Consider the following 21,868-nt stretch of genomic DNA (forward strand, 5'->3'; position numbering starts at 1 on the left):
GTGTGTTTTCTCTGTATTATTAAAGTTTCAAAGACTTGAAACATGTATTTACTTATAATTCATTAGTCTGCTAATATGCAGTAAATATGGGATGAAGTAGTTTACCTTTGCTTTTCAAACCACTTCCAAAATTATGCACACATGTAAATTAGAGGGGAAATATCTCAATGTTTTCTAAAACCTATAGAGAATTCCCACAAGTAATAAAGATGAATAGATGAAATGCTGATTACAAATCACTGTTATCTATTAAAACAGCTCTCCAAGCATCACTAGGAGGTAGTTTGAGTCATTCTATAATTCAAACTTGTAAACCTTAAGTACAAAGGTATCTGAATTATACATAAGTCAAAGTTTACAAAGATGTTCCCCTACCCCAATTAGTCTAAATTAGTACACTTTTAATGCAAAGAAATCTGAATTAAATGTCAGAGTCAACAAAATTCACAAAGCCAGAAGCAAGTTTAGTGCTCACAAGTTTATATTTTTAGGTTTGATAAAGATTCTTGTGTATTTTCTAAATACACAGACAAAACAGTTGTGGAAGTTTACATACATGTCTTAGGACACTTATACTAGGTAGGTAAATTACATTTAAAAAAATTGGTCTTCGTAAAAGATCTTCCCAAAGAGCTTTTACAAACAGCAGGCAGAAGAAAGCGTTCTTTTATGTTTACAGTGTTTAAAATGCCGATTCTCCCATTTCATAATGGCCTCAACCATCCCTCTCTCCTCAACCCAAAATTTTGTTCTCAATAGCCAGTGTACTCCAAATTAAGTACCCAATGTCCTAAAATTCAGGGCTAGAAAACATCTATTAAAGTGTGCTTATCCCTAACACATTTTCATCTATCTAGAACGGTTCAACTTCACTTGAAAGCAGGGATACAGCAGGAAAAAAATTTTCCACTTTAAATCCTAAAAGTGACTACGAAAAAACACCTGTTAGTTCTAAGCACATATATTATGTACCATAGTTAAGTTTAAGGATCTGGGTGACTGAACGGCACAAAAACTGGGGTTCACGTCTAGTTCTTCACTTTAAAACCATCCTTTAAAAAAAAAAAAATGCCACAGCCAATTAATAGCATGTGCTACACTGAGGTCAGGTATCTTATTTCTAGCCAGGTGACAAAACTGCTTTATTAGGAGGAAAAGAGTGATAAGGGTATTTGGGGAAGGAAAGATTAGACACTCAAATTCCTAACATAGATGGTTTACAGGGAAAATAGGTCTCCATACAAACTCCTTTAAAGCCCTGAAACTCTACAAAAGTTGTTTAATGAGGCAGTTAATAGAGCCCCCTAAAAAGAGGATGGGCTTCATTCAAAATCAAATCTGGTCAAAACCCAGCTCTACCACTTAGTAGCTGTGTTATATCGGGCAAGTTATATTGTGCAAATTTCTTGGAGCCTTTCTCTTCCATAAAATGGAGACAATAGCACCTACTTTATTGGGAATTAGAGAAAATAATGTAAAGCTCAATGGCACATGTAGGCACTAAAAAAAAAAAAAAAAGTTAGCTTTTGGAATCATTATTCAGAAAAATAAACTCTATGTTGACAAAATCCTAAAAATATACATAAAGCTTACCAAAGTTTTAAAATTTATGACTTTTTTTAAAACTCCTCTTCCATCACACTTTCCCCTGTCATCTTCAGGCCTTTTACACTTTATTGTATGACTATAGATTTCCCAACCCTGATCCTTTCATTTTCTGTTTTCTCCCCCTTTCCTCTTGGTTTTGCATCTATTATTAAACTAAGATGTATTAGGCCTCTATTATGTACCAGTGTTGGAAGCACTTTACGTGAATTCACTCATTCTATCTCCCTCTTCTCCATCAGGATGGCTCTACCAAAACCAGCTAGTGTTTTCCCCCCAAATTTCAAAGCTATTTATTAGTGTTCAGTTTCCCCTTCCTACAGTTTTTTTAAGCTCTTAATTGCTAGGGCACTAAAATTAGCAACATATCTAGTGAATATGAAAAATGAGGGCCAGGAACAATGACAAAGCAGGGACCATATGGAAGTAACTGTCTCTGAGAACCCTAAGAAAGAATACATGATCTTAATTTATAGGAGAGGGTCTGTTACTAGAGTGAATAGGAAAGAAACAGTTTATATTTTTCCTCTTCATTAAAATTACAACTCTAAAATATGTTTCATTTAAAATATAAGTTACAAGAGAAAAATTCAGCAAATGTGTAACACATAATTCTGCCAGGGCTCCACAGACAAAATTATGAGTATTCCATTGTCACCTATGAGACCAATCATAAGTTCTTAGTATCTATCAACTTCCTGAAATTGTACTGTAAGTCAGAAAAAGAATATACTTAAAAAAAAAAAAAAATAGAAACGTCCAGTAGTATACCTTAGTACTAAAACTATTTTTTAAAAAAAGACCTAGAAGGGAAAAGGCAGTCCCTCGAGATCATGAAACAAATAAGTTAGGCAGTCAGCAAGTAGAAAAATCTGTCAATTCTGTTTCTGGTAAAATGTTTACTTTAAAGAAGAAATTTTTATATAGGCTGAGGCTAATATATTCAAGAGTATAAACATTCCTTTGGATTACCTTTCTAAAAACAAACTTTTAAAGTATCATATTTCAGTTGACTAAAAATATAGCCAAATCTGTCACAATACAACATAAAAGGTAATGGACAATTATAGAATATTTTAAATTAACAGTAACAAGCCATCTACATCAAACCTTGTTTCCAACTAAAACCAAACAAAAGCACAACAATCCCGTAGTGTACCAAGTGTGTATTTCAATTTACTGTATGCAATCTAACAAAAATTTGGTCATAATTTACCAGATATACATAAATGATTTAAGTAGTAAAAGAAAATTCAGTTTAAAGAGAGTAAGTTCATATCTTGAGGAAAAGTAAAAGTACATAAGAATGTAAAGCCAAGTCCAGTTTCTATGCAATAAGTGAACTGTAGTCTAATAAAGCAGATTTAGGTGATTTTCAGATATATATCTTTTCTCTTTAATATATATTTATATATAGACAGATCTACCAATTGTAAACTATGGTTTATTTTAAAGGAGGGGGATAAATGGGATGAAAGAAATCTTTATACTATACTTACATATTCACAAAGCAGAACATTTTACGTTTAAAATACTTTTTCATTCATAGTATCTTTGCCCAACTAACGTCTACTTTGGACCCCACCAGAATTACATTATACTCATTTGTCTAGAACACTGAGAAATAAGATGTACTCTTCAGTCTTAAACAAAAATCAAACCAAACTATTCATGTCAGTTTTACAGTTATGTAGAAACTACAATAAAGTTTAGATGACAAAATATGTATCTAACCATGTCACTGTACTTTTTATCTTTGATTTATCCAAGCAGAAACATCAATGTCTAACATTAAACCATTATACTACCGAAATTGGAGACAATGAGAAAGCTTGTCTCTTTAAAAAAAAAAAAAAAAAAAATCAACCTTTCAACTTTGATCAGATGGAGCACCAAAGGATTATGTCTGTCAAAGTGTACTTAGCAATTTTTTCCACACAAATAGCATAATTTAGTGACCTGATATAAAATAGGAAAATATACTCAATTTCTATTTAAAAGAAAGCTGAAAATATGATATCCCTCAATCTTATATAATATACAATATGTTCCTGATAAATGACATGCATGTTAATATTAATTATGTGAAATGCTGCTGTGAGTTTATCAGCTAATTCATCTGTCAGACTAAATAAATCTGACAATTTCAATTTAATATATCACCCCTTGTACCTTGAAGAATTTAGTTAACAGAATAATTGTAAAGCCTCTCAGTATTTTATTTGTAAGATTTTTGCAGACTGTTGAATCATGGTGACTACCAGAAAGACTAAATATGAAGATGTAGTAAAATGTTGAGGAATTGAAAAAATAATTATCATAATTTCAAAACGCTCAATATCCCAGTAAGTATCAAACAGAAGAGAATGCACTTTTTGTGGTTTTTTTAATGATAAAAAGGGCACAGGAGTAAAAACCTGATATTTCACTTATATCGCATAACAAGCTAACCAAACTGGACATGGAGGTCAAATTAGGAAACAAATCATTTTACTTATTGTTTCTATGACTTTTCTTTTTGATTAGATTTCTGTCTTTTCAAATAGGACTGAGGTATAGTACACTGGCAAAAATAAAGAGGCAAACAAGAATAGTGCCAAAGTAACAGATACCCAAAACCGAATACCATGTCAGAAAACGTCATGTAATAACCATTTATCAGATTAGAGCAGCAGGAGAAAGTTACTTCTAAATCATAATCATTTTAGTGGTATTTGTCAACTTCGTCACGTTAACTTTGCAACATCATTTCTTCATTTGTGAAGTAGTAAAATTCATGTCAAAAAGGAAAGGGGGAATGGAGGAAGTCAGTTCATTCCAATAAATTACCTCTCCAGTTCTTATAAACATGCCCATCAGCACAAAATTGAGAAATAATATCTAAGACTAGAAGAGACTTGGTTTAAGTTATGAAGCAAATTAAAATGGAAAAATACAGAAAAGTAGAACCAATGGGGTTGAAAAGGCCCCTCACTGAAAATCTGTATTAAAAAAAATAAAATTAATAAAAATAAAAATAGAAACAAAACTCTACTAGTACAAACTAGCCTGAGTGGTTTGATGGACAGGGTAATTGGGTCAGCTGTCACTGTAGTCTTAAAAATGGATTTTCTTCATTCATGTTAAAGTGGCACATGAACGTAAGCTCTTTAAGGATAGGTACAATATATTCGTAGGACCCAAGTAGTTACTGTATATCCTATAAATAAAAAATACTTTTACTTTGATAACTGACTGAAGATGTGGGGACTCCATGTAATCCAACCACAAGGTTGTTTGCTGTACAGTCCTGTGCAAATATAAAAAAAATTTTTTTTTTGCTATAAGGCTTTTTGACCCTACAGTTTTCACAGCAACATAACTACCATCCAGCATGTACCATATTTTGCAAGCCTTCAAGTTCAACAATTCAAATTGTCGATTCATATTATGTCCAAATGCAGCATCCTTGAGGAGTATAGGTCAGTTAATCATCTAGAGACATACAAACATCTCCTGATTCATCCCATCGAGATGGATCATTCTGATCTTCTCCATCATCAACCAGCTCTTCATCAGCTTCTCCTACTTCATTCTCTTCATATTCTTCATCCCGAGGGAAATCTGTATCCTGTCCCTGATCTACACCTTCTTGCCCTCCTGGCTGTGATTTATCTGCACAGTCTACACAAACACCATAGCGTCGAGATCCATGTCTTATTCCAACACTGGCTGCTAACATGAAGATCTTCTTACACACCATACATTTGTATTTTTTATCCTTTTTATGCACCTAATTAAAGGGGGGAAAAATCCAATATAAGGACAGTATAGACAATAATGCATTTCAACCATTCAATTAAACCACCCATTTAATAATGAGTGAATGATACCCTTGTTTTTCTGTATAAAGTTCAGTTCATAAATCACATAATTTGTTTAAAGCAATTTAATAATCAACCTTCCCTAAATTTCAGGTAACAGTGTTAAAATACCTTAAACTTCACTGACATATATTTTATCTCAAAGATCAGTTATATTTAAAGTTACTTACCAGGGAATGTCTTTTCACATGTTCTCTGCGAGTAAACAGTTTTCCACAAATATCACAGCTAAATGATCTGACTCCCGTATGAATGAGCAAATGCCTTTTTAGTGTTCGTCTGTATTTGGCTACATAGCTACAATGAGGGCATTTTAACTTGTTCATGATTAGAGATGATTCACCTTTGAGAATAAAAAAAAAACCAAAACAAACACACACAAAGCAATTATATACTGAACAGAAAACTTGCTATCAAAAGCTTGTCTATCCCTAGGAATAGGGATTATTATAGGACTACCAGTATCTTAATTTTTTAAAACCCAGAACATGGAAGCTTTTAACTGTGAAAAATCATTTTAAAATTTCTGTAGAATTCAGTTGACTAATACTTGCCATTTTCCCAAGTTTCTTGTTTTGGCCAAGATTCAGGCAATAATCCATACTTGAAATCATTTGAAGCACCTGGTAGCAATCCATACTTGAAATCATTTGAAGTACCTGGTAGCAATCCATACTTAAAATCACTTGAAGGGCCAGGCATCAGGCCATACTTGAAATCATGTGAAGTACCTAATACAATTGAAAAGTGATTTTGATGTAATGATGGTAATGAAAATCTGTCTCTTATTAGAATAAAAAATAACCCCAGAAAATAAATTTATTATATCTTATGAGCATTATGATAGAATAGCTTATTATAAATAGCTAGATAAAAATCTCTACAGTGTAGTCTGAAACCGAAATGTCTTCATACTTCATTTAATAGTGCATGGAGACCACATGAAACTACTCTTTTATACTGTACTTCAAAGATATTCAAAACAGAACTCTCTTAATAACTGTCACCCTGAAGCCCAGCTTTGGAACAGGATAGTCTCCTTATTGTCTCCAATCACATAATCTTGTTTTAAGACTTATCAGTATAGAAAAATGGACTAAGAATGAAGAATATAAACCTCTCTTTCTAACTCCATCCTTAAGTGAAAATCCGAAAAGTAGAATCAAAATAGTCAATGTCCCTTAAGGAATTTGTGCCTAAGGATCTTCAGACTAGCTAAGATAAGAATTACCTCCTCTGGATAGCATTCCCTCCCCCCCCCCTTTTTTTTTAAGATTTTATTTTTAAGTAATCTCTACACCCAATGTGAGGCTCCAACTTACAACACTGAGATCAAGAGTTGCATGCTCCATCATAAGCCAGCCAGATGCCTCCTAGATAGGATTCCTTCTTGAATATGTATGTCTTTACCTGGCTCCAGGAATCCTTTGGCAATGTAAACATATCCAGTGTTCTCCATAGCTAGCCAGCTATTGCCACCCTGATCCAATCGACCATTAACTCTTGCCTCTGGATTATTTTCAATAGCCATCAGAGTTTATCTCATACTGTTGCCCTCTTAGAGTTTGCTCTCCACACAGCAATTATAGATTCTTTCAGAACTTTAAGTGAGAGCCTGACACTCAAAAGCCTGCAAGGACTACCCATCTCACTCATATAAAAACCAAAGACTTACAATTATCTTACACAGCCTTACCTAATCTAGCCCTTGATCTAACCACCCACTTGGGTTCCTCTACTTCAGCCGTACTGGCCTTTGTACTGTTCCTCCATGGGAAAATGGCTCCCTCTGCAAGACCTTTGCACTCTTTCCTCTGCATGAACACTCCTTTCCAGGCTATATGCTGGCTTACTTGTGCAGTAATTTGTTAATTTTCCTTCCATGAAAACCATGGATTTTATAAAAGAATGCTTGCCAAAATGGGTATTCTAAAAATTCATTTTCCTCCATCTATCTGCCATATATACTACTTCTCTAAAAATTAAAATAACCTAGTATTCCTCTTTGGTGAAAGTATCAATACCCAACAATGCAAAAAGGTCCCTAAGGTATTTAAAAATTTCATTACTAATAATGTAAATTATTTTATACTTGGAATATCTTCACCCATTTTTTAAATGTCAGGAAAGCCTGCTGTTTCCATAATTACATAATTAAACTATAATGTATTTTTGTTTGAGGGAAAGTTTTCAGAATCCTAAACTGAGACACCATTATCTGTGTGTGTGAGGGGCGGGGCAGGGGATGGAAATTAGAATGGGGGTGGTAGCCTGTGAACATGAATCTATCAATTTTCAGCTTTACATTTCTAAATAAAGTTTGAGCTTTGACTCATAGTTCTTGATCAAATCAGTGCAAAAAAAGAAGCTCTGAGAGCAAGGACTGTGCCTGTTTTACTCACCTTTGTATTTCTAATGTCCAAAGCTTACACCCTTCAATTATTTGTTGAATAAATGTATCTTAGCAAATACCAACATGTATATATTTTTGATTTGCTCAAAATACTTGCAAAACTAATATCAGAAATCATGTTAGGTATGTTAATAACCTCAAGTTAGTACTTTCATTACATGTAAGAACAAACTAGCCCTAAAATAATTTATAGGGGCACCTGGGTGGCTCAGTCAGTTAAGCATCTGCCTTCGGCTCAGGTCATGATCTCAGAGTCCTGGGATCAAGCCCCACATCAGGCTCCCTGCACAGTGGGGAGTCTGCTTCTCCCTCGCCCTCTGCCCCTCCCCCCACCCAGACTTGCTCTCACTCTCAAAAAAATCTTTAAAAAAATTTATAAACTGGTAACCCAAAATTCAGAATTAGAATACTTGAAATTCCATGTTTCAAAAAATAATTTATAAATTGATGACCCAAGATTCAGAATTAAGTTTTTAATACTTGAAATTCCATGTTTCTCTTGATAACCTAAAGATTAATAAAAAGCATCCATGAAAACAGACAGGAGACACCATATATCTAGAATATCAAAATGATAATTCAAATTAAGAAAACCTCATCCCAAACTTCTCTCATCTGGCCAAATTAGAGGTTACTTATAGAAGTATATGAGCAAATTAACAAAAGTAGTGCTTTTGTAATTCAATCACTGAAAGATCTTTAAGGTCATTCACTGAAAGATCTTTAAGGTCATTCAAGATCTACTTGAAAATTGTGCTCACTGCTCAGTAATATCCTTCAGGGTGCATTTTTCCATAATGGCAAACTAAGAAGAAAGCATTCTCTTGAAGAAGACCAAGGCTGATCTCAGTTGCAAAAACAAAAATGGATCAAAATGTCCCCTAAAGAGAAATGATTCTAAATTAAGAGTTTACTTTTTTGAAAAGGAGATGTATTATATGAACCATTCTCCAATGAAAATGTGTTATGTGCAGAATTGAAAATTTTACATATGAATTCATATACCCTGTCTAAACCCATTCTTCAACCAGATTTCTAAACCAAATATAAAATACCTTGTACTATTAGTGATTTTTTGTACAAGGAAAAAGTCTTCAAAATTCAACCCATATGATCTGTAAATGGCTAATTTCAAAATTTTCTGTAAACTCTTTTCAACAGTTAGGAGAAACCACCTTAAGGCAATTTCTTTTCTTCAAAATTACATGGCTTAACTTTGGTCAGTGCATACTATACTCAGAAACCTGTGAAAGCTTTATGTAAGAGTACCCCTAGCTGTCCCCCTCCCCATCAGTTTTTTAAACAATTCCAAAGCTATGAGAAGTTGAAATCAATGAACATCTATATCCCTTTGTGTACCTTTGACAGATGTTTGTTTTGCCATGTGTGCTCTCTATAAACACACATACCCACCTTTTATGTATTATATGTATTATTTGGAAACTTGCACATCATTGCTTTCCCCTCAATATAGCATGTATCTTCTAGAACTTTCTCCAACATAACCACAGTACCTTCATCACATCCAAGAAATTTAAAATTGTCTATTTAATCCATACTATACATTCAAATTCCCAACTGTTCCCCAAATGCCCCTTTAGTCATTTTAGAACCCTGATGTCATCAAGACTGACAATGCATTTAGTTGGTTTGCTTGAATCTAGTGGTTCCTCTGCTTGTTTTTCATGGCATTAACATTTTAAAATCCAGAGTAGCTGGATTTGTGTAGACCAGTCTGATGTTCTCCCCCCTCATGATTAGATTTGGGTTAAACATTTGGCAAGAATATTACATAGGTGATGTTGTGTGCTGGCTAGTGCATTATGACAAGAGCCATGGTATTTCTGCTTCTTTTATTATAAAGCAATCTTTCCTCTTTGTAACTCAAACCTGTGAGATGATATGGAGACCATGTGAATATGCTATTACAACAGCCTTTTGCCCAATCATTGTGAGATAAGCCCATTAACAGTGGCTTAACATCCATGGATAATCTTCAATTATTTCCTGTGGGGTATTTTTTCAATTGTCATTCTGTATTTATTAGCTTGGCATTCTTCTCTAAAGAAAGCTTTTTCCCTTCCTAATTTATTTATACTCATGTTGTTCTCTGGAATATTTATGGATTCTCTGCCTCTATGTGTAGGAGGATACTCCTCCCAGAGTACGAAATATTACTATTTAGAATTAACATTTTCTATCACCATTACCAACCATACTATTATTTTACATCAATGCTAATTAAAATACATTAATCAACCATTTGGATAATTACCATTTTCATTCTATGTATATACTAGCAAGAAGCTACCAGCTCTATTAACTTAATTACTTGATATTTAAGATTTTAAAAGCTCTAAATAAATGGCTCCCTCAAACAATAATAAACACCCATCCATTTGTATTTACCAGGCTTCCGAAGTGTTATCATAAACATAGCTACCACGGATTGAAAGTATTTACATAGAATACTCTCTTTTAAGGGAAAGAAACTGCAATAGGTCCTTAAATATGTACACAAACACTTCCCAATCTTCAAATCCTCTTTAACATACTCTTACTAAAATCCTACTGTACCTACCAGCATCACCTCCATCCTGACTGGAGCCGGCTTCAGCCAATAAATTTGTATTCACATTCCTATCACAATCTGGCCCTGAGAGTAGAGCACCATCCAGATCTGAAAAGGAGATGTAGAATAATCTGTTATTTACAACCACACTATAGCTATCACCAACCACTCCCTTCTTGGTATTGTTTCTTATGCTGACTAAATAGAAAGATATCTGCAAATTATAATATCTACTATGTGCTTAATACTACTAAGGCACAAAATCATAAGACAACTACAAGAACAAGTGCACAATCAACAGTAAGAACAGTGTACTAAATAGGAATAAGCTTTAAGAGGCAGGGTGAATTAGGTTACTGGCTATGTGAGCATGTGCCTCAGTTTCCTCATATGCTACCAACCAGATCATAGATATTAAATTAGATAATGCAAGTCAAGTGTTACAAATTATGGCATTTGGCACCCAATGACAGCTGCTACTGTTAGTACTAAGTACTGGCTGTGTAAAACATTACTGTTTCTGTATGGATTCAGAAGTGCAAAAGACCAATTAAAAAACTACAGTAGTAAAGGAAGACTTTGAAGGAGCTAATTCCTTCATCTTGAAATATGGAAAGGATGTAGAGAGGCAGCTTAAAAGAAAAGACATACTAATGAGATGAATACTGGTTCTAATCTGTTAATTTCTTTTAAATCTATTCCATCCCTTCCATTTTTCTACCACTGCCTTAATTCAGTTACCCACCAGCGTTCTCTTATATTAGTGAATTGCTGAAATAGTTTCTTGGTCTCCTTGCTTCAAAATATAATGCTCGTACTTCTGTTCATAATGCCAGAGAGATTTTCCTAAAACACAAAGCCTAAATGGCTCCCTTAACTTAAAATCTTCAGTGGTTCACCAGAGCTTTTTCAAACTCCTTAGTTTAGAATATAAGGTCCTAACGTTCGAGTTCCTACTAGCACTAGTGAATCCAGCATCATCCCACTGATACTATCTACTCTCCCAAATTAAAGTATCTGAAGACAGGGCACCTAGGTAGCTCAGTCTTAAGCGTCTGCCTTCAACTCAGGTCACGATCCTAGGGTCTTGGGATCAAGTCCCATGTTGGGTTCCCTGCTCGGTGGGGGATCTGCTTCTCCCTCTGCTCCTCCTCCCACTCGTCCAATCTCTCTCTCAAATAAATCTTTAAAGTATTTGAAGACATTTAAAAAATGCCACTTTTTATGGACAATCTGTCCTCTGTCATTTAAGACTCATCTTTGATATCGCCATCCCGTACTGCTCTGGCTTCCCCCAACACTCAAGATAAAAAAAGAAAAAAAAGAAAAGGAAAAACACAAACTCCTCTCTACATAAGCAGGTACCTGATTCAAAAAAATTGATGGTGGGCAAATAAAACTGTGGTACATTTATAGAAGAGAATACCACCCAATAATGGTTCTAGTGCATAGTTATAAAACCCCAAATCACTGAATAGATCTAGTACTTATGTTCTAAGAGGCTAGTAGGATTATGTAATTGCATAATGAAGGAGAGAAAGAATAGGAAAAAAAATAAAATGATCCTCAAGCAGGCATAGTTAGGTCATATAGAACACTGCACGCCATGGTAAAGATTTCGGCCTTTACTCTAAAAGCAGTAGAAGGATTTTAAACAAGGCATTAATCTCATTCACCTTTTAAAAAGACTATTCCTGGTATTGTATGAATGAATTAAAGGAGGGCAAAAGGAGATATAGGGAGATTAAGTTAGTAAGCTATTTTAGAAATCCAGATGAGAACAGACGGTGGCCTTGACTTGGTTGATGGCAGTAGCAAATGGAGGAAAGTAGTTTGTGGAAGAACCAACAGTGCTTTGTGAGACTGAATATGGGAGAGGCAGGGTTTGAAAGTAATGAGGGAAGCTTCCATCCTATACTAATGGCAGTTAGGGGTCTCTGGCAGAGGACCAGTTTAGGACCACTTTTAGGTAGTTTTGAGTACTGAGTCTGAGACACCTAAGAAAGAGGAGTTTAATACGTCTGGAGTGGGAACAGTGGGTTAAATGGGTAAACTCTAGATACTGCCTGGGACCAATTCTCAGCTCTGCCACATCCCAGCTGTGTGACAGTTGTGAAGCAGGTTATTTTACTTCTCTAATGCAGTGGTTCTCAAAGTGTCGTTCCCAAATCAGCATGGGCATTATCCAGGAACTTGCGAGAAATGTAGAATTTCAGGCCCCATCCCAACCTACTGAATCAGATACTATGGAGGTGAGCCCCAGAAATCTGTATTTTATAAAGCCCTCTAGGTGATTCTGATGCTTACTAAAGATTGAGAAAGGTTTTATTATACAAGTAGAGAAATTATCAGGAAAAGAGCTATGTACTTTTCACTTATTATTGTCCAAGGACCAAATGACATAAATGAAAAGTGCTTAACTCTTTGCTTGCCTGGTATATAACAAACACTCAAAATTTTAACTATTTCTTTTTTCATTTAAGCTCCCAAGTGGAGAAATTAACACCAAAAGCTATACAGATACGATGCTTAAGCTGGTGATAAAAATGAGTTGTCAGACTATGCTGGTAAATAAGGTAATGGAAGCAAGTAGATGAGACCATGAAGAAAAACTATGACTGATATGTTGAGGAATCCTAGCATTTTAATCAACTAGAAAATGATACAGATTTTAGGAAGAGTTATTTCAAGAACTAGTCCACTGCGACAATGCTGCCAAAAATTTAAGGTAAGGACTGAAACATACATTACTTTCATTCCACAAATACTGAACACCTAGGAGGTCACTGGTGATCTTAGAGCAAGTGACTCTGGTAGATCAGTGGGACAAGGAGAAAAAAGAGTGGCCTGTGTTATGAATGGAAGATGATGAATTATAATCTATAATACAATTTGAGAAATTTGGTTGCAAAAGGGAAGACATAGAGTTTAAGAGTTTGTTTTTTTTTTTAAAGGTGAAACTAATAAACCTTTAAATAAAGCTGAAATGAAGTCACTAAGAAAAGGAGAAGTTAAAAGTACTGAAATTCAAAGAGAAGGATTCTGGAATCCTGAAGCAAATGTTTAGGTATTTAGGAGAGAGAGCAAAGACAATATATAGACAGAAGTTTGAAAACAGGTACTTAAGGACATTCATCTACCAGCTTTTATTTTCTCTGTAAGGAAGGGAGAAGCTTCTCCCCCTGCACCTCTCATCCAGCTTGTACTCTCTCTCTAATAAAATCTTAAAAAAAAAAAAAAAGTCATTATTCTGGAGTGTACAGTCTGTTCAGAGGGCATGTCTTAAAATTCTGCCAAGTGGGTTTGTAAATACAGGCAGGGTGTTTCTATTTATATAACATTCTATAGTGATTTGTTGAAGGCTTCCTCAGCTAGTTCTTAAAATAGACATTTCCTGTCTCCTACCCTACTGCTCTTAAGTATTAGAATTTAATTTGTGATCTTTAATCCTACACTAAGCACAGAACACCTCAACCTGAAAGCTTAACAGATGACAAATACATTCTTCCTGTGTACAGTGTTTCTTCTCGAACGCTTTGAAAGGTTATTACTTGGATCTTGGTATCAAAAACAAATTTCAGAATAGGTGAGCTCTTCCAGGTTGACAATAAGCTTTCAAAAATAGCACACTTAACTCAGGAATCAATACATATCACTGCTTGTACCTTATTTGAAATCAGCCAAACTGCTTAGCAACTCATTTTTTAATCAGTTGATGTTAAGTGGGATAGAAGTGAGGCAACCAACCATTCACTTGAAAGAGAAATGAATTTTTTTCACTAGGAAGTGAAAGCAGTAACTCTTGGTCATCATCTTTTTCTCTAAATTATAGGATTAAAAAATAAACTCTACTATACTTGGTTTTTGACATTCGTGACCTTCCTATGGAAATCCTTCACTTCATTTAAACTTAGCAAAAAGGGCTAAGATATCTCTGCAAACAAAACATCTTTCTGAAGAGCTATTAAAACAGTTTCAGGGGCGCCTGGGTGGCTCAGTCGTTTAAGAGTCTGCCTTCGGCTCAGGTCATGATCCCAGGGTCCTGGGATGGAGTCCCACATCGGGCTCCCTGCTCTGCGGGAAGCTTGCTTTTCCCTCTCCCACTCCCCCTGCTTGTGTTCCCTCTCTCGCTGTCTCTCTCTCTCTCGTCAGAAAATAAAATCTAAAGTTTCAGGAGATAAAAACAACAACAACAACAAAACAACAACAACAAAAACCCACAATCTGCAATGCTAGAAATAAAAGAATGAAGAAGTAGACCCATCCTTAACTTACTTTCCTAGTGGTATTTCATATACTTCTTTGCTAAATGAACAAAAATACACCTTACACTCTGGGTTAAACCAACATTCACTTTAGTAACTTCTTTATTTAATAAAACTATTTCCAAAATCTTAAGTATACCTAGATATCAGCTATTTTTGTTCTTCATAGTTAATACATTTTTGTCTAACCCAAAGCAATCTTCTCTTTAGGTTCATTTTAAAATAATTCTGATTTTTTTTTTTTTTTTTAAAGATTTTATTTATTTATTTGAGAGAGAGAATGAGAGAGAGAGCATGAGAGGGGTGAGGGTCAGAGGGAGAAGCAGACTCCCCGCTGAGCAGGGAGCCCGATGCGGGACTCGATCCTGGGACTCCAGGATCATGACCTGAGCCGAAGGCAGTCGCTTAACCAACTGAGCCACCCAGGCGCCCTAAAATAATTCTGATTAACCATGTTTTTAAAAAAGACATTCATGGATTTAAAAAAATCAGATTAACAAGCAATGGAAAGAAAATGAGATTAAAACGAATGATGAAGTAAATCTCAGTTTCTACTCCTCAAAATTTTAACAATCAACTTTATTTTTCTCACATAAAGAGTAGCAATGTTTGCCCACTTCACAAAGCTGCTATGAAAAGTGACATCACTAAGTGAAAATACTGAGTAAAATGTAAAGTGGAATATAAATCTAAGTGTCATTAAGTGAGGTTAATCTTGGTGCCTGTGGTTACAGGTTTCTCTGGGACCTTGGCAGGTTAGCAATGCTTCCAAATCATCTGGTAAGGGAGTAAGTAGTACAGCACCTGCTTCTAAGTGCTAAACAAAATTAAGTTTGGAAGAAGGTTTCCCTGACCATTTTCTTTTGGTTCTCAAAATTCCAAACATGAGGCAGGTGCAGACTAACTTAGATTTTCTTAAAAGACAAATACTCTTGAGAAGAATGAAATGAGAGAAGACATCAAAAATCAAGGTTTTAGAAATAAAAACTCAGATCTTTCCCCACTTTCATTTTCACATAGATCAACATCAAGTTTCTCTTCTCTGAAGACAGTTTCAGAACTATTTTGTTTTTTCATAAACAGGTATAATTTTTCCTTATTCACTGTGATCAGGTTTTTTCCACTTTTCATTGGAGTAAATTCACTTACAAATTTATTCTATAAACCAACCCTTGAGAGTTCCTGTAACAGCCTGGAGACTCAACATATAGTAGTTTCCATTCACAACCCACTGACTCAAGTGACTGCCCCATCTTAGACTAAGCTCTACTGTTTCTTCCTTGCACTACTCAAACAAGGCTGTTATTTCTGCTCACACTAGTCCTTACAAAAAGGTCTACCCAGATCACTCCGCACTCCAATCCATGAACACCCTTCAAATGTTTTTACCTAAAGGCAAATATAAATGGACCTAATCTCTAGTTAAAAACCTCCTATTGCCTCAGTTTGTAAAATAAAATCCACAAATTTACCACATAGAACAAAGAGAATCACAACCTGGCTCTAACCTATCTACCCAAGCTCATTTCCCCATTGCATTCTTTCTATTCTTTTACCTACTTAACCTGATTTCTTGCCACCTGGTGGTCAGTGAATGCCCTTCTCTCTCTCCTGCCAAACTCCTACACAAGATCCAATTCTTATTACTGCCTTCTCTATACAGCTTTCTCCACATCTTCTGAGCAGTTAGGAACCTCCCATTGCACACCCTGCCGTACTTATTTTAACATTTGTCACAACACACTGGGTATGTTTCTAGCCCACAGCAATCCTATTATGAACAAGTTCCAGGCAAGGAACTCCTCAATCTTGACATCAACATCATCTGGCAAGAGATGCTTACCTTTTTGGGGATTTAAATAAAAATTTAATTACCAAATTTCCTATTATGATGTCGAAAGCTATTCTGGTATCCCAGGAAAAGTAATATTCTCTGGAAAGTAAAACTATGGATGAAGATTTAAGACCATCTGGTCACACCAGAATAGTAAGACTATGTCAGAAATCAAAATTTCAGTTTTATAGATCTCTCAGGGATCGACAAAGCGTTTAGACAACATTATACTTTGAGCAGGCAGAACTCAAAAAATGCTTTTATAACTGATCCATAAGGCTTCTTCAACACCTAGTCTGGCCACACAGATTGTTTCTTTAGGGTTTCTAACTGGTAGGTTAATAAATACGTGCAGCCATCTCTTGGGATGAATATGGCAGATAGGGCAGGAAAGGAACACTAGGCAGAGGAAAAGTAAAGAAGGGAAAAGAAGATGGCAGAATATTCCTACTACCTACTATTATCCTCTTAAGATTAAACACTGCAAGATTCTTATGTATTAGTGTATTTTACAGCCCATGAACTACTGGTGGACCTTTATTTTTTAAAAATGAACATCACAGAGGGAGGGAAAAAAGAAACAAGATGAAACCACAGAGGGAGACAAACCATAAGAGACTCTCGCATCTCAGGAAGCAAGCTGAGGGTTGCTGGAGTGGAGGGGGGTGGGAGGCATGGGGTGGCTGGGTGATGGACATTGGGGAAGGTATGTGCTATGGTGAGTGCTGTGAATTGTGTAAGAGTGATGAATCACAGGGCGCCTGGGTGGCTCAGTCGTTAAGCGTCTGCCTTCGGCTCAGGTCATGATCCCAGGGTCCTGGGATCGAGTCCCACATCGGGCTCCCTGTTCGGCGGGAAGCCTGCTTCTCCCTCTCCCACTCCCCCTGCTTGTGTTCCTGCTCTTGCTATCTCTCTCTCTGTCAAATAAATAAATAAAATCTTTAAGAAAAAAAAAAAAGAGTGATGAATCACAGACCTGTACCCCTGAAACAAACAATACATTATATGTTAATAAAAAAAATCAAAAAATAAACAAAATGAACATCAGGCCTTCAAACTACCATTTAACACCCAATTTTCAGTTTCTGAAAAAGAGTAACTTAACATTGTAGCTCATCCTTCATAACATTCAACCAAAAGGATTCCTGGAAGGTAGAGTACATCTGGAACCCCCTAAGATAAAACAACAACAACAACAAAACAAAAAAACTAATCCAGACCCATAAATCTATCTGAAATGCTTAGAGTAAGATGTAGGATGCAACAATTTTCAGATTTCAGAAAAGTAAGTGGGGTCTAGGGCAGCATCCTATAATCAGAACAGTATTTTGGCAACAAAACATGAATATTCACATTTAAAGAAATGCGTAAAAGATACAAATAGCTGGTTTTGCTGCCGAGTATTGGGTTTTGTTGCCAAAATGATTAAGAAAAAGCTTTGGGTAGTTTTTACTGATTTCAAGATATCAGAATTACAAAATTTTTCTTTCTTCCCATTAGAGGCATTATGTGGGATACACTCAAGGCTGGTTATGGTCAAGTAAAACTGAGTCCAAAGCCTACATCTCCTTAAACAAAGCTAAGTTCCATGATTTTTAAACGTATTTTAAATAGTTTATACAGTAAATTTATATGGCATGGTCAAAATATTAAATCTCAAATGTTATGGCCAGTTTTCAAAATCATAAAAATTTAATCATTTAGAAAGCATTTTAAGATTCTGCAAGATCTGAAAGTAATGCCAAATATCAATTATCATCCAAAACATAGAAAAGCAGAAGTGCTGGTTAGTAGGTAACTCCAAAGAGTTCACTATAGAGTAATTCATTACTTCAAATGACTCATTAGAGTATCTTAAAGATATTTAGCTTGAGCATTCTGTTCTCAAGGTTGTCTTCTAAATACTCAAATTATGTGCGCTTTTTACCCAAAAGGCAAATATACAAATTGAAACTGTGAAGCTGAAACCTGATTTCAACTCTACTTATAAGGGATTAATAAAAATCTACAAATGTCTTAATACTGTTCTCCCCAGAAGTACGTATGAAAGAAAGGAACTTTTAGATTTAAAGAACTCTAAATTATATTCTTTGGTCAAGTAAAAAATCACCTTGCATCTGAATATTTGTATGACATTAAGAAAAAAATCATCTACATAGAATTATATCAGCTTGTATTAAAGACAGAAAATCAATTATATGCTGCTTCATTTACTAGAAAATGTTTTTGAGGAAATTGTTTTATACTACATGTTATCAACTATATAAAAACCCCACTGAAAAAATTCCTTTCAAAATTCAGTACCAGAGAAGTTTGTCATCTTCCAGAACTGGCATCTTTCCTCCTCCTGAGAGGCTGCTTGTTATCTTAGAGCCAATTAAAAGCTTAATTAGGGCAACTATATTAACAGTCTCGACTAGCACACTTAACTTCTTTATTGCTGTATGTTATTTGTTTTGCTGATGTTTCTTGTCAGTCATTTCAAAAACGTCTGTTCAAAATGAAGTATGTATGCATTCATAAATTAAACGTTATGTGTACACATGCAGAGCAGTTATTTATAATGGGTGCAACCTGCTATTGTGACTGAAGTAACAGAAAAATCTAGATTCAGAAAATCATGTTCCTTATAATCCCAGAGCATCAAAAGATCAACAGTAAGATTAACATGTGACTTGCTCCGATTAAAAACAATAGCATGTGTGAACACACTCTGTAAAACAATTTTAGGTATTATATTTACTCCTACAATTTAATTCCTAATCTCAGATTTTTATATACTTTATTTGGCTGAAATTTATTTTCTGGTTGTGAATCAGCAAGACAAGGATTCAAAATTTTTATAATACCAGAGCAACTCATTAATGACTACCTTTATAATTATCCCATAAACTCCAGTAAAACAGTAAAAAGGACAGAAGTTTCTACCTTTCCTAAGTTCTATTTCAAGTATCCTCATATATCAAAAATGATTTGAAGCAAATTGCAGTAGTGAGTCAAATAATGGATATACTAGTTTAAGATATATATATATTTATTTATTTTTTATTTATTTATTTATTTTAAAGATTTTATTTATTTATTTGAGAGAGAGAGTGAGCACGAGAGGGGGGAGCGGGAGAGGGAGAAGCAGACTCCCCACCGAGCAGGGAGCCCGATGCGGGACTCGATCCCGGGACTCCAGGATCATGACCTGAGCTGAAGGCAGTCGCCCAACCAACTGAGCCACCCCGGCGCCCTAAGATATATATATATTTAAAAAGAACCCATGTAAATCCCTGATATTGGGGCACCTGAGTGGCTCAGATGGTTAAGCGTCTGCCTTCGGCTCAGGTCATGACCTCAGGATCCTGGGATCGAGTCCCACATCTCAAGGTTGTCTTTTTTTTTTTTTTTTTTTAAAGATTTTATTTATTTATTTGACAGAGAGAGAGATAGCGAGAGCAGGAACACAAGCAGGGGGAGTGGGAGAGGGAGAAGCAGGCTTCCCGCCGAACAGGGAGCCCGATGTGGGACTCGATCCCAGGACCCTGGGATCATGACCTGAGCCGAAGGCAGACGCTTAACGACTGAGCCACCCAGGCGCCCCTAGGTTGTCTTCTAAATACTCAAATTATGTGCTTTTTACCCAAAAGGCAAATATACAAATTGAAACTGTGAAGCTGAAACCTGATTTCAACTCTACTTATAAGGGATTAATAAAAATTTACAAATATTTTAATACTGTTTCTCCAGAAGTACATAGGAAATCAGGGAGCCTGCTTCTCCCTCTGGCTGCCACTCCCCCTGCTTGTACTCTCCCTCTCTCTGGCAAATAAATAAAATCTTAAAAAAATAGATAAATAAATCCCTATTTCTGGGTATACCTTCTTATCTCAGTATCTTACAACACTTCTCTATGAGGCACTGGAACACGAGCTTCAACAGTACGTGGCAAGGAGATATTATTTAGAGCTGTGGTTTACAGACTACAGGCTTAAGAGTCTGGGGAACTCAGTTCTCAAAGGGATCTACAAGTCCAAATATGCCAAGCACTGCTCATAGACCGTATAAATAACTTATTATGACTTTGCAGATATTTATGTACATAACTTTAAATTCATTTAAAAGCATTTATTTCACTGAACATTTTCAGTATTTTCCCAATAAGTAGAAATCAAAGTGTAACCAATGATGGTGCACTTCATAAAAATGTTCTGAGGTTTTAAAAGGGACCAATTTTTTTTAAAAGACTGAGTCTACCAGTTCATTAATTACAAGGTTTTAATGTGAGACGGTCTTAAACATGAAACCTGCCTCTATTTTTACTAGCTGAGTGACCTTGAGCCAGGCCTCAACCTTGATAAACACAGACCCACTGTGTTCTATATTGGTCAGAATTTGCCTCCAGAGTTGTAGTTAGTTCTGTACACCAAAATTTCTGGGTGGGAAAAAAAAAAACAAACACGTCTACGACTGTAAGAAAGATGGTAAAGGCACTTGGAATTCATAAGGAATTCACTTAGTTTAATAAATTATCTATAGTTATCTGAAGGGTTGGTTATCAGGTAGATTAGAGAGATTAGAGGTTAGGCTCAGATTATACTACTCAAAATGACAGGTTCATGAAGTTAAAAAGAATGAATTTTGGCTCAATATACAATAACTTCTTTTCTAGAATCCAGTAGAAAGCATGCTACACTGGAAAACTGATTTTAAATAATCTTAAGTCTCCCAATTTTAAGGGGATCTATAATGACCATGACAGTTGTGCTTTTGTCATTTAATTTTCGTAATAATTCCTTAAAATAAGTACCACACTTTAAAGATGAAGAAACTGAAGACAGGAGTTTAATTTAATTTGGTCACGGTCACACAGTAGGTAAGTACAGAGCTCATTTTCAGATCATGACTCAATTTGGGCTCTTTCCTCTTTGTCAGTGGATCTCAACCTTCACTCACAGTGTAATCACCTACAGAGCTTATAAAAATTCCAACAACCAGGCGACATCCCAGAACCAATTAACTCAATCCCTACTGGAAAGACCCAAGCACCAAGGTCTGCACAATATGCAGCGAAGAAAGATTAAGACCCACTGCTCTATACCAAGGGTTGGCAATAAAGCTTTATTGAAGCATATCCATGATCATCTGTGTATACCTAATACTGCTTTCGTGCTACAATTAAGTAACTGACTTTATGACCAGCAAAGCCTAAAATATTTACTGTGGTCCTTTACAGTAAAAATTTGCCAAACTCTGGCTCTGCATCATATTATGTCCTAATCATAATATTCTTATAAAACCCCCATTTCCTGCCATTCAGTGAGGCTGGAT

General features: G+C 35.4%; 1 protein-coding gene across 2 annotated transcripts in view; it reads right to left on the reverse strand.

Moving 5' to 3' along the window:
* Nucleotides 1-459: 459 nt before the first annotated feature.
* ZBTB10 (zinc finger and BTB domain containing 10) overlaps nt 460-21,868 on the reverse strand; it is a 36,215-nt gene continuing 14,806 nt past the window's right edge. For both annotated transcript variants that reach the window (XM_036097088.2, XM_036097087.2), the window contains exons 3-6: nt 10,463-10,561; nt 6,023-6,199; nt 5,639-5,811; nt 460-5,377 (exon numbers count right to left, since the gene is read on the reverse strand). In XM_036097088.2, the coding sequence (XP_035952981.1) occupies nt 5,072-5,377; nt 5,639-5,811; nt 6,023-6,199; nt 10,463-10,561 (755 nt within the window). In that variant the 3' untranslated portion in view covers nt 460-5,071. The remainder of the gene's footprint in view (nt 5,378-5,638; nt 5,812-6,022; nt 6,200-10,462; nt 10,562-21,868) is intronic.

The sequence above is a fragment of the Halichoerus grypus genome, chromosome 5 (assembly GCF_964656455.1).
Source record: "Halichoerus grypus chromosome 5, mHalGry1.hap1.1, whole genome shotgun sequence".
Classification (NCBI taxonomy): domain Eukaryota; kingdom Metazoa; phylum Chordata; class Mammalia; order Carnivora; family Phocidae; genus Halichoerus; species Halichoerus grypus.